The sequence below is a fragment of the Arachis hypogaea genome, chromosome 20 (assembly GCF_003086295.3).
Source record: "Arachis hypogaea cultivar Tifrunner chromosome 20, arahy.Tifrunner.gnm2.J5K5, whole genome shotgun sequence".
Taxonomy (NCBI): domain Eukaryota; kingdom Viridiplantae; phylum Streptophyta; class Magnoliopsida; order Fabales; family Fabaceae; genus Arachis; species Arachis hypogaea.
In genome coordinates, this window is record NC_092055.1 from 127,812,834 (window position 1) to 127,825,812 (window position 12,979).

At 29.7% G+C, this 12,979-nt stretch overlaps 1 protein-coding gene across 1 annotated transcript; it reads left to right on the top strand.

The window, feature by feature from the left end:
* The first annotated feature begins 8,543 nt into the window (after positions 1-8,543).
* LOC112782391 (probable calcium-binding protein CML16) lies at positions 8,544-9,393 on the top strand. The gene has a single exon (XM_025824747.3). It carries the CDS (start codon positions 8,773-8,775, stop codon positions 9,283-9,285), a length of 513 nt encoding a protein of 170 aa, XP_025680532.1. The 5' UTR covers positions 8,544-8,772; the 3' UTR covers positions 9,286-9,393.
* The last annotated feature ends 3,586 nt before the right edge of the window (positions 9,394-12,979 follow it).

Here is a 12,979-nt window from a genome sequence, read left to right on the forward strand (position 1 = left end):
CGTCGTTATCTTGATGTATGATTGAAAAATGAATATCCCTTATTAAAAGATCCTGCAGATTTGTGGAAATACCTTGAAGAAAGGTACAATTATTAAAAGACGGTGATACTTCCTCAAGCCCGATATGTTAGAGAAAACTTTTTCGACCTTCTATGCTTCGAATGTGCTCCTGCAGCAGCATTATCGAGAAAAAAGATTTAAAAATTTTTTTGAGCTAATTTCTTGCTTTCTTGTTGTTAAACGCAACAATGAGTTGCTCTTAAGAAATCATGAAGCGCGCCCAGCTGGCGCCGCCCCATTTCCTGAAGTAAATGTGGTAAATTATAACCCCAAAATAGGTAAATGGCAAGATTTTGATAAAAAAAAATTATGGAAGGAAAATAAATTATGTTCATAAGAAAAGATTTCACCAGAAGTGGGATAAAGAAAGAAACAATGGGCAAAGTAAATCAATTGAGAATAAATGCTTCTGTTGTGGTGGAAAGGGTCATTGGTCACGTACCTGTCGTACCCCAAGGCACCTAGTTGATCTTTATCAAACATCCTTGAAAAAGGATGACAAAGGAAAGGAAACAAATTTTGTTTCAAATGATGAAAATTCCACCACTCATTATGATGTATCTAATTTCTTTAAGGATTCGGAAGGAAATATTGGCTATTTGATCAATGATGAAATAGTTTGATATGTGTATGTGTTTGTTAAGTATTCATGTGAATAATTTTACTGTGCATGTACTTCTACTCATTTTATTATTATTATCATTTATTTTTGAAGAAAAATGGCAAGGACATATTCTGAAGATATTAGCCTTGCGGATAGTGCAAGTTCGCATACTATTCTTAAAAGTGATATATATTTTACCCATCTTGTGCCAAAAGAAGAGTATGTTAATACTATTATTGGCTCAGGCAATGTGATAGAAGACTCCGGAAGAGCTATAATTTTGTTTCCTGGAGGAACAAAATTCATAATAAATAATGCACTATTGTCTACCAAGTCTCGAAGAAACTTGTTGAGTTTTAAAGATATTCGCCGAAATGGATATCATATTGAGACTATGAATGAGGAAAATCATGAGTACTTATGTATCACAACTCATGATTCAAATAAGAAAGTTATATTAGAAAAATTACCCTCACTTTCATCTGGGTTATATTATACCAAAATTAGTGCAATTGAATCACATGCCACTATAAACTAGAAGTTTACTAGCTCAAATGAATTCATAACTTGGCATATGATAGATTGGGTCATCTGGGAACAACCATGATGAGGAGAATTATTGAAAACTCTCATGGACATTCACTAAAGAACCAGAAGATTCTTAAATCTAGTAAATTTTGTTGTGCTGCATGTTCTCAAGGGAAGTTAATTTTAAGGCCATCACCAGTAAAGATTGGATTTGAGTCCCTTGAATTCCTAGAAAGGATTCAAGGTGATATATGTGGACTTATTCATCCACCATGTGGATCTTTTAGATATTTTATGATCCTGATAGACGCATCTTCGAGATAATCACATGTGTGCTTATTATCTTCTCGCAACCTGGCGTTTGCGAGATTACTGGCTCAAATTATTTGATTAAAAACACAATTTCTAGAAAATCCAATCAAAGCAATTCGTCTTGATAATGCTGGTGAATTTACTTCCCAAGCTTTTGATACTTATTGTATGGCTAATGGAATAAGTGTTGAACATCCAGTAGCTTATGTTCACACACAAAATGGGTTAGCAGAATCACTTATTAAACGCCTCCAATTAATTGCTAGACCCTTACTTATGAGAACAAATCTCCCAACCTCGGTTTGGGGGCATGCTATTTTACATGCCGCATCACTTATTCGTTTGAGGCCAACGAGTTACCATCAGTTCTTTCTTATGCAATTAGCTTTTGGCCAGCAGCCAAATGTTTCCCATTTAAGAATATTTGGGTGTGTGATATATGTTCCCATTGCACCACCTAATCACACCAAAATGGGACCCCAAAGAAAATTGGGGATATATGTTGGATATGATTCTCCCTCTATAGTGAGGTATCTTGAAATACAAACTGGAGATGTATTTAAAACCCAGTTTGCGGATTGTCATTTTGATAAATCAAAATTTTCAACATTAGGGGGAGAGAATAAGCTTCCTAAAAAGGAACTTAATTGGAATGCATCATCGTTGATGCATTTAGATCCTCGATCAGGGCAATGTGAACTAGAAGTTCAAAAGATTATACATTTGTAAAGAATAGCAAATGAATTGCCTGATACATTTTTCGATACAAAGAGGATAACCAAATCTTATATACCTGCAGAAAATGCCCCAATTCGAATTGATGTTCCAGTAGGACAAGTAGCCACTGAAGCAAATTCACGCCAGAAGCGTGGCAGGCCTGTCGGTTCCAAAGATAAAAATCCTCGAAAGCGAAAAGAGGTAAATACTATTCCTATTGAAAAAGACATAGTAAAGACACCTGCAGTTGTCCAAAATTCTGATATAACGCCAGAAGACGTTCAGGTACCTGGAAATTGTGAAAATGACGAGATCTCGATAAATTATGTCTTTACAGGAGAGAAATGGGACCGAAATAAGACAGTTGTCAATAAAATATTTGCATATAATGTGGCATTAAATATCATGCATGAAAGTAAGGATCTTGAGCCAAGATCAGTAGAAGAATATCGACAAAGAAATGATTGGCCAAAATGGGAAGAAGTCATGAAGGCTGAATTAGACTCACTTGCAAAACGTGAAGTCTTTGGACCTGTAGTCCGTACACCTGAAGATGTAAAACTTGTTGGATACCGTTGGGTATTTGTGAGAAAACGAAATGAGAAAAATGAAGTCGTGCGCTACAAAGCCCGACTTGTGGCACAAGATTTTTCACAAAGGCCCGGTATAGATTATGAAGAAACGTATTCCCCTGTAGTGGATGCGATAACATTGCGTTATTTGATCAGTTTATCTGCATATCATAAACTGCATATGTATTTAATGGATGTGGTAACATCCTATTTATACGGCTCATTAGATTGGGATATCTATATGAAAGTTCCTGAAGGACTAAAGATATCTAAACCATCCAATGAATATTCACAGAGGTTATACACAGTCAAATTGCAAAGATCATTATACGGTCTAAAGCAATCTGAACAAATGTGGTATAATTGTCTTACTGAGTATCTGGCCAAAAATGGATTCAAGAATGATGATATCTGTCCATGTGTTTTCATAAAGAAATCTACATCTGGGTTCATTATAATTGCTGTGTATGTTGATGATTTAAATATCATTGGAACTCCTGAAGAGATTCCAACAATTATAAAAACTCTGAAAGAAGAGTTTGAGATGAAAGATCTTGGAAGGACTAAATTTTGTCTCGGCCTGCAGATTGAGCATACAAAAAATGGAATCTTTATTCATCAAGCGACATATACAGAGAATATCTTGAAGAGATTTTATATGGATAAGTCACATCCATTAAGTACTCCAATGATCGTAAGATCTTTGGATGTGAAAAAGGATCAATTCCGTCCTAAAGAAGAAAATGAAGATATCCTTGGTTCTGAAGTACCATATCTTAGTGCCATTGGAGCGCTAATGTATCTTGCTAATAATACGTGACCCGATATATCATTTGCTGTGAATTTACTAGCAAGATATAGTTCCTCTCCAGCCAGAAGACATTGGAGTAGAATCAAACAAATCTTTCGATATCTTCATGGGACGGTTGACATGGGATTGTTTTATCCCTATGGATCCAAGTCATAATTAGTTGGCTATACAGATGCTGAATACTTGTCTGATCTACATAAAGGGAGATCTCAAACAGGATATCTGTTCACATATGGTGGTACAGCTATATCATGGAGGTCCACAAAACAGATGATAGCAGCAACCTCCTCTAATCATGCTGAAATACTCGCGATACATGAAGCTAGTCGCGAGTGTTTTTGCCTCAGGAGTTTGATCTAATATATTCTGTCATCATGTGGACTGATTGACCATAAGATAGCTCCAACTGTCCTGTTTGAAGATAATACAGCATGCATTACTCAACTTAAAGGCGGATATATCAAAGGTGATAGAACAAAGCATATTTCTCCCAAATTTTTCTTCACTCATGATCTTCAAAATCAAGGGACAATTGATATCCAACAGATCCGCTCAAGTGATAATCTGGCAGATTTATTTACAAAGTCACTCCCAAAATCCTCCTTTGAAAGATTGGTACATGAGATTGGAATGCGCCGATTTCGAGACATTAAATGATGTCGGCAAGAGGAAGAGACTGTACTCTTTTTTCCTTGGTTAGGTTTTTTTCCCATTGGGTTTTTTCTTGACAAGGTTTTTAATGAGGCAGTCCTCATCACCAAATGATATTGTACTATTTTTCCTTCACTAAGGTTTTTTCTCACTGGATTTTTCTTTAGTAAGATTTTAACGAGGTAATAATCCTGAATGGTCATCCAAAGGGGAGTGTTGTGATAAGATGTGGATGACCACGTATGACTTAGGTGGGCTAACCTTTTACAAGACAAAATCCAATAAATGAAGGTTGAAAATGAAGCCAACTTTCATGTATAAATAGAAGGCATCGTCAGATGCAATATACACATAATAAAATAAAGAGCAATTCTCTCTCTTTAATATTAAACTTTTTTCCTTCTTCTTTTATACGCTACTAATATATAATAGCAATAAATATATAATAGCAATAAATATATAAGTTTCTTTTATTATTATATTACGATAATTATATTAGTGAATATCAAAACTAGAGTCTTCTATTTATACTTATTTATTTTATATATCTTCATTAGTTATTTATTTATACAACAGCAGTATGTATCCCAATGAATTAAAATTCATCCTATCCGATTGGTTCTTCTAGTGACAAAGTTTCTATTATTATTACTATGGTTAGGGTTAATTAAGTATGATTCTGATCTTTATGGTACAGGTTAAAATTTATTTTATCTTTAACATTTTTTTGTATTTGAATTCGTCCCTAAAGTTTAATTTGGTTTTAAAATAATCATTTGGATTAAAATACTATTCTCCTTCTTTACCAAAATACTTAATTTCTATTTTTTCTTTTTTTTCTTCTCCATTACAGTAGCATCTCTTCTTCTTTTTTTTTTCTTCATCACAGCATTAGCAGCAACAACAACAATAAAATCAGAAGCAGAAACAATGTAATAAATATAAAAAATAGAATAAAAAATAAAAGCAAAAACAAAAGTAAAAAAAAAATTCTATATTTCAAATATCAAAGAATCAAAACACAATTCATTTCAACGAGCAGCAACAAAAATAAAAACAGAAACATAAGCAGAAGAATCAACAACAACAATAAAATCAAAAGCAGAAGAATGGAATCAGAATCAAAAGCAGAAGAAACAGAAGCAAAAGAACAATAGAATCAGAATTAAAAACAATGTGATTAACAAAATCAACAATGTAATTAACAAAAGAAGCAGAAGCAGAATAATCAACAATGTAATTAATAAAATCAACAAATCAGAAGCAGAATTAGAACCCTATGGAGGATCAGTGGTGAGGACGCGAAGCACTGACGAGCAACGAGGAATAGCGACGAGCGACGAGGAGCAGCGGTGATCGACGAGCTAGCAAGGAGGAGGAACAGAAACGGCGACATGGCGGACATCCTCCCTCGTTGATCTGCTGGTGGCGCAGGAGCAGAAACGGCGATGCAGCATGTGACGTCCGTCCTCTCTCGCCGGCGTCGTCGCCACCTTCCTCTTCCCCTTTCTTATTATTCCCTTCCTCGTGGTTCTCTTTTTCTCTCTCAAACGTCCGTTCTCTTTCTCTTTTTTTTTATCTTTTTTTTTTATAATTTTTTTGTTAGGAGTAATTTGGTCCAAATTTTAAGATTTAAATTAAAAGAATGATTTTAAAACCAAGTTAAACCTTAGGCTGCGTTTGTTTACAGAGACAGGACACTGAGATAGGGACATAGAGACACAAAATCGGGTTTGACAGAAGAGACATATGGACAGAAACAATGTGTCCAAAGACACTGAATTAGTCGATTTTGTGTCCATCCTGACAGGAAGGACACGGGGATATGAACAAGGGACATAACTTATTTTTCATTTTTTCTTTCATTATTCTTGTTATTTTTCATAATTATATATTTTTATTATTATATCTTTCATCTCAAATTTTTTGAATGAAAAAAATAAGAATAAATTAAATTTTCATAATTTGTTCTAACTTATCACTAAATAGAATAAAAGAAAACAAAATTTTGTATCTCTGTTCCTTATGTCTTATTCTCACTGTCTTGTCCTATCCTATTCTCAAAAACAAACGCAGCCTTAGAGACGATTTTGTATGCAAAAAAAGACTGAAAACGAAAAAAAAATTGGTGAATTCTACCTTACCCCCTCTAAAATAACATGTAAGTTACCCTTCATGATGTATCACACTTTAATTGGTTATTATCTTAACTATAGTTGGGTTATTTTGTAATTTATTATTTGAGATGGGTAATTGTATAATTTCTTAAAATATTAAAATTCTACACTCAATCTCTTTTTTTTTTTTTTTTGCCATGGATCACTCCTTACCAATATAATTAATGGTTAGTTTGGTTATTAAATTTTTTTCATTAAAAATAATATATGGAATATATATTCATATGTAAAATATAATATAATATAATATAATAAATTTATTCAGAGTACTTAAAAGTATAATTAAAATCAGAAATATACAAATATAATAATAAAATTTGTACTCTATACAAGTAAACATATCTTTTATCATACATAAATTATTTAAAAAAATATAAATTGTTAAAATTAATAACACAAATTTAAAATGATAAAATTCAACTTTCTTACAAGTAATTTTTATAGTATTTTTATTCTTTTAATTTTTAATTTATTAATATTTTATTATTTAATTAATGATTAAACAAATTATTTTCATGAAAATATTTTTTGTATAGTCTTAAAGAAGAGACCAATATACCAATTTAAAAATTAATGTAAAAATAATATTTTAAATAAAAATAGTTAATATTAAAATTTTTAAATACAAAAACAAATTATATAGATATTCAGGATATAAATATGAAATACATGTTTAAAATAAATAAAGGAGACAAAAATAATTATTTATTTTTCATGAGTACTCCCATTTTATCTGTTTTATTTATTTTAAGCATATATTTTATATTTATTTTTAAATATTTATACAAATTATTTTTGTATTTAAAAATTTTAATATTAAAAATTTTTTATTTAAAATTTTATTTTTACTTTATTTTTTAAACTACTATATTGGTCTCTTCTATAAGATAATACAAAAAATAATTTTTTATAAAAATAATTTGTTTAATCATTAATTAAATAATAAAGTACTAATAAATTGTAAATTAAAAGAATAAAAATATTATAAAAAATACGGTAAAAAAGTTGGATTTTATTATTTTAATAATATATTTATTTTTTAAATAATTTATGTATGATAAAAAATATGTTTACTAGAGTACAAATTTTATTATTATATTTATATATTCATGATTTTAATTATACTTTTAAGTATTTTAAATAGATTTATTTTATTATATTATATTTTAAATATGAATATATATTCCATCTTGTAATTAAATAAAGATATATTTTTTTAATGAAAAAATTTAATAACTGAACTAACCATTAATAATGTTGGTCACCAAAAAAAAAAACCATTAATAATGTTGATGTTGATAAGGAGTGATTCATGGCAAAAAAAAAAAAAAAAAAAAAAAGAGAGATTGAGTGAGAGGAAGTCGGCGCTGGCTATACTGGGAAGAACAGGGAAGTTACGAGCCATGGGAATTCAACGACCCGTTAAGAAATGATGCAATGTAGAAAGAGATTGCGTGAGAACGTGCTTCAATTAACGGGGAAGAATTTTAATATTTTAAGAAATTATACAATTACCCATCTCAAATAATAAATTACAAAATAACCCAACTATAGTTAAGTAATGACCAATTAAAATGTGACACATCATAAAGGGTAACTTACATGTTATATTAGAGGGGGTTGAGTAGAATTCACCAAAAAAATTTCAACCTATAACTTAGAGACCAAAATCATATTTAACTCTTATTATTATTAGTGGATTAATATACAATAATTTATTTATAAAAAATATTTTGTAACATTTGAAATTAAAAATCAATTATCAAATTAATTTTTATATATAAATATTTTTTTGTTACTCACAGTATTTTTAAATTTTGCATATTAACAATTAATTCTTTATAGATTCAAACTCCATTTAAAGGTTTGATGCTATCTAATAGATTACTACGTATGTGATTTGAATTTTAAATATTTATTTTAACGAACAAATATGACACTCACCAAGTTGATTACGCATAAGAATCCTTACCATGAACCAAATGTAGCCCTACACCCCTAACCAAAAAGGCAAGTCAAAAACGCGCTTTCTGTTCTTCCATATTAGCCTATGACTTTGATACCACGAAAAAAATAGAATTCAAAACAAAACAAAACAATTTCCTGGAAAAAGAATTATATATACACAAACAAAATCTTCATTGAAAATTATGGTGGGTGATATTTGGGTGATTAAAAGTGAGGACACTCACTTTTTTTCATTCAAATCCTAACCCAATGCCATCAATTTTCATTTCATGAATCTACATGATGATGTGGTGTATACATACGTAAGATTGAATCTATTTCCTTGATAGAATAATCGCTTCAAGGAAATTGAAATCATCATCATAACCAAAAATGGCATCAGAATACGATGATCAACTCAGTTGTTTACGTGAAATCTTTTCAAGATTCGACATGGACAACGACGGTAGCTTAACGATTCTAGAACTCGCCGCGCTCTTGCGTTCTCTAGGGATCAATCCCATGGGGAACCAGATCCATTTGTTGTGGACGAACATGGACGTTAACGGCAATGGCTACGTGGAATTTGATGAGTTAGCTTCAGCAATCTTGCCAGATCTGAAGAACGAGGACGAAGATTATTTGTTAAGAGATCATCATGCATTGCTCCTAACTGTCTTCAATTCATTCGATCACGACAGCGATGGATACATATCGGCGCTGGAGCTGGCGACGGAGATGGCAAAGATAGGGCAGCCGCTCACGTATGGGGAGCTCAGGGAGATGATCACGGCGGCCGGAGACGACGGAGACGGTGCCATTTGTTTCAATGAATTTGCTTCTGTTATGATTAGGTCAAAATCTGGATTGTTGGGTCTTGCATTGTTGTTGTCCGGAGATGAGTAAATTATTCGAATTCTGTTAAAATTCACATACAGTGTCCTCATACGAAGTTGGTATTTAAAAAGAGTTAAATAATTTAATATATTTAACTAAATTATAATTTATTATTAATTACTAACTTCGTATGAAAATAACTAGACGTGAATTGTCACTTTCAAAATCTTCTTAATGTTTTCTTGATTATTAAATAGAGTATTAAAACACGGTTTTTTTTTTCAATATTCTAAAATAATATTGATTTTATCTGTGTTTTATTACTTTGTTTAATTTAGTGTTAGGAGAATGTGTTTGAAGAATTTTAAAGATGTTATATTATTATTACTTTTCTTTTGTGTGTTTCTCCATTGAGATTTTACCTAATGTAACATAAATGACTACTAACATTATCTATTTACATTAAGGTGTGGATTGTTTGAAATATTTTAAATAAAAATTTATGTAAAGTTGATTGCTAAAAATTATTAAATTATTTAACGTATTTAACTAAATATCTAGCTATTTTGTGTTATATTGGATGATCATGCATGTTCTAGAAAGAAATGTGAATGATCAGGCATATACTAGAAAGAAACATTTTACCTGTGATGTAACGAAGTTAAATCTAACATTTAGATAAACAAGGAGGGATTATTAGATGCATGTCAAATATTTCAAAAAGGTAGCATCATGAGCATATTGTTATAAATTGAAGTGGAGCTAATACATTCTCTTCACATCTAGAATAAAAAAACATCTAGAAAGAACCCAACTAACAAATGCAACTACATATATAAACTTTGCAGCATAATATAGTAGGTAAATTAAACTTAATTAATTCAACCCAAAATTAATTGAAAATATAAGATCAGAGTTGTATGTCAAGCACTTGTAAAAAATTACTATATAATCATAGCCATTTTTCTGCACTATTCTGGATTAAACTTTTCTCTCTCACCGTATAAATTCTTGAGGAAGTTGTGCTCCAAAACCAGTTCCAGCTTGCAAGTGAGGCTCATAAGCCAACAAATACTCTATTTATTCCAGAACCAGTACTAACTTTGCACCAGCTTATCAAATTATGACCTTGTTCTCCAATTTTGCACTTTCTGAAGAAGAGAAGCAAGACTTGGTTCGCTTCATGAATTGCAAAAATAAACTTTTCGAGCAATTATAATACGGTGTAATTAAGTATCTTTTAAATATTATTTTATATTTAGTTTTTATTAAAAAATAAAAAATAAATAATTTTTTTAATTTTTTAAATAATTAATACGTAAAAGTGGTATTTAAATTAAGGGTTAAGTACTGTTTTCGTCCCTAAGATTTGAGGTGAAAATCAAATTCGTCCTTAACCTTTTTTTGTTATTAAAATCATCCCAAATATTACAAAATGTTATAAAATCGTCATTTTTTACTTTAATTTTATATTTTTTACCAAAATATCCTTAATAATTAATATAAATAATAAAAATAATATTAAAAAATAAATATTATGGTGTATTTCAAATCGGCGATGGTTTTGAGGGAGGATCGAACGTCGTAGGAGGGAAGGAAGTAGGAGTTTTCTGCAACAAGCTTCTCCAAATGGGAGATTGATGCTGAGATTTGCTCGAAATAAGATTTAAGCTGGATGGGTTTGAAGAGGAGAGGGAATGGAAGTGAGTGAGTTGGGATTCGATGAAGGATTTGAGGTTGGAGAATCGGGTGAGGAAGGATGACGTGGACTCGAAGGTAGGGGATGAAGATGATTTCGATTCGTTGTTATTGTCTGAACGGAATTGGTGGCGTTTGTTGAGCTGTTCCACCATTGACGAGTACTTCTTTTGCAGCGCTGCCTTTGAACACCACATCAATTAAATTTTTATGTAAGGGTAAAATTGTCCAAAAAAATTTATTTATGGACAAAATGACGATTTTATAATGTTTTGTAATGTTTGAGATGATTTTAATAACAAAAAAAGGTCGGGGACGAATTTGATTTTCATCCCAGACCTTAGGGACGAAAACAGTACTTAACCCTTAAATTAATTAAAGACTAAAAGTTAAAGAAAATATTTTTTATTATAATATAGTGATGTTTCTTGTCGTCCTACTTTTTAGGTATTTTTGGTCACTCTATTTTTCAGTTGGAGACCACTTTAATAAAGACACTAAAAATATCTTTTTTTAAAGATTCACACATGTTATGTTATTATTGGACATTTTTATTAAACCGGTTAATAAAAAGACAAATATATCCTTGATTTTTTATTTTGCGGACATTTAAATTCCTAAAAATTTAAAAATACAATTAAATCCCTAAAAAAATTAGGGTTTATTGTTATTATTATAAAAAAATCGGTTTTATTCTAATTTGTTAATAAATTAAAAAATAATCCGTTCATTAATACGTCCAATAATAATACGACACATAAATATCTTTACAAAAAGATGTTTTATGTGTCTTTACGAGAGTATCTTTTTTATTTTCTCGAGTAAGTGGGAGCAAAATTTTGAGAGACGTAAGATAAATGCAGTTAATTCAATATTATTCTTTTTTGTAGTGATTATCATCCAGATTTGACATTTTTTTAAGAAAACAAACTTTATTTTGGTTTTTGAGTAAATAGTAATATTCTACCTTGACAAATTATTCGTTTTCAAAATTAATTTTAATTTTTTTAATTAAATTTGTTTTTAAAAATTTTTAAGTTAATCAAGTTGGTTTTTTCATCATTTTTATTGTTAATGATGTTAAAGTTTGCTAATATTATATATTAAGTAATATGATAAATTTATAAAATTAAATTAAATCAATTTAATTAAGGCAGAACCTTGAGACATTGGAATTTTTTGGAATTGATTTGATTTAATTTGATAAACTTATCATGTTAGCCGTAAATTAGAACTACTAAGTATATGTTGTGGTATCATTTAATGTGCCATATCAGCAAATTCTGACACGGTTAGCAACAAAAGTGATAGAAATACCAATAATGTGATTAACTTAAAATTTTTGAAAGACGAATTTAATTAAATTTTTTTTTAAGATAAATTTAAAGAACGGATAATTTTTTAACGATTAATTTGACCATTTACTTTTCGATTTTTTGATTAAATATATATAAAAAATATTAAGAAAAAAGCTACTATAATTTAGTTATCATTTCAAATATTTCATAAAAAGATAGTAACAAAATTTTCATGGTCAGCAAAAACAAAAGGTTTAATTACTCTGTTGGTCCTTATAGTTTCACAAAATTTTCAATTAGGTCCCTATACTTTTTTTCTTTTTAATTGAATTCCTGCACCAAATTTTTTTTCAATGAGGCCCCTCTTAGTAGTAATTGGCTTCATTATATAGAGACCCAACTAAAAAAAAAATTGGTGTAGGGACTCAAATAAAAGGAAAAAAAAAGTGTAGGGACTCAATTGAAAAAAAAATTTGGTATAGGAACCTAATTAAAAGGAAAAAAAGTATAGAGACCTAATTGAAAATTTTGCAAAACTATAAGGACCAACAGAATAATTAAACCAAAACAAAAATATTATGTGCATTAAAAAAATTAATTATTATATATATATATATTATTTAAGTTATTTTTAATATATATTATATTTTAATATATATTTTATATAAATAATTAATTTAGTGGCTCATTTTTAATATAAGTCTAACATAATTATAATAAGAATAAATTTTTAGAGTTTAATTTTATTTAATATCTTTTACATATGC

Excerpts from the sequence above, each read along its gene's own strand:
- LOC112782391 (XM_025824747.3), top strand. The coding sequence starts at position 8,773 with ATGGCATCAGAATACGATGATCAACTCAGTTGTTTACGTGAAATCTTT.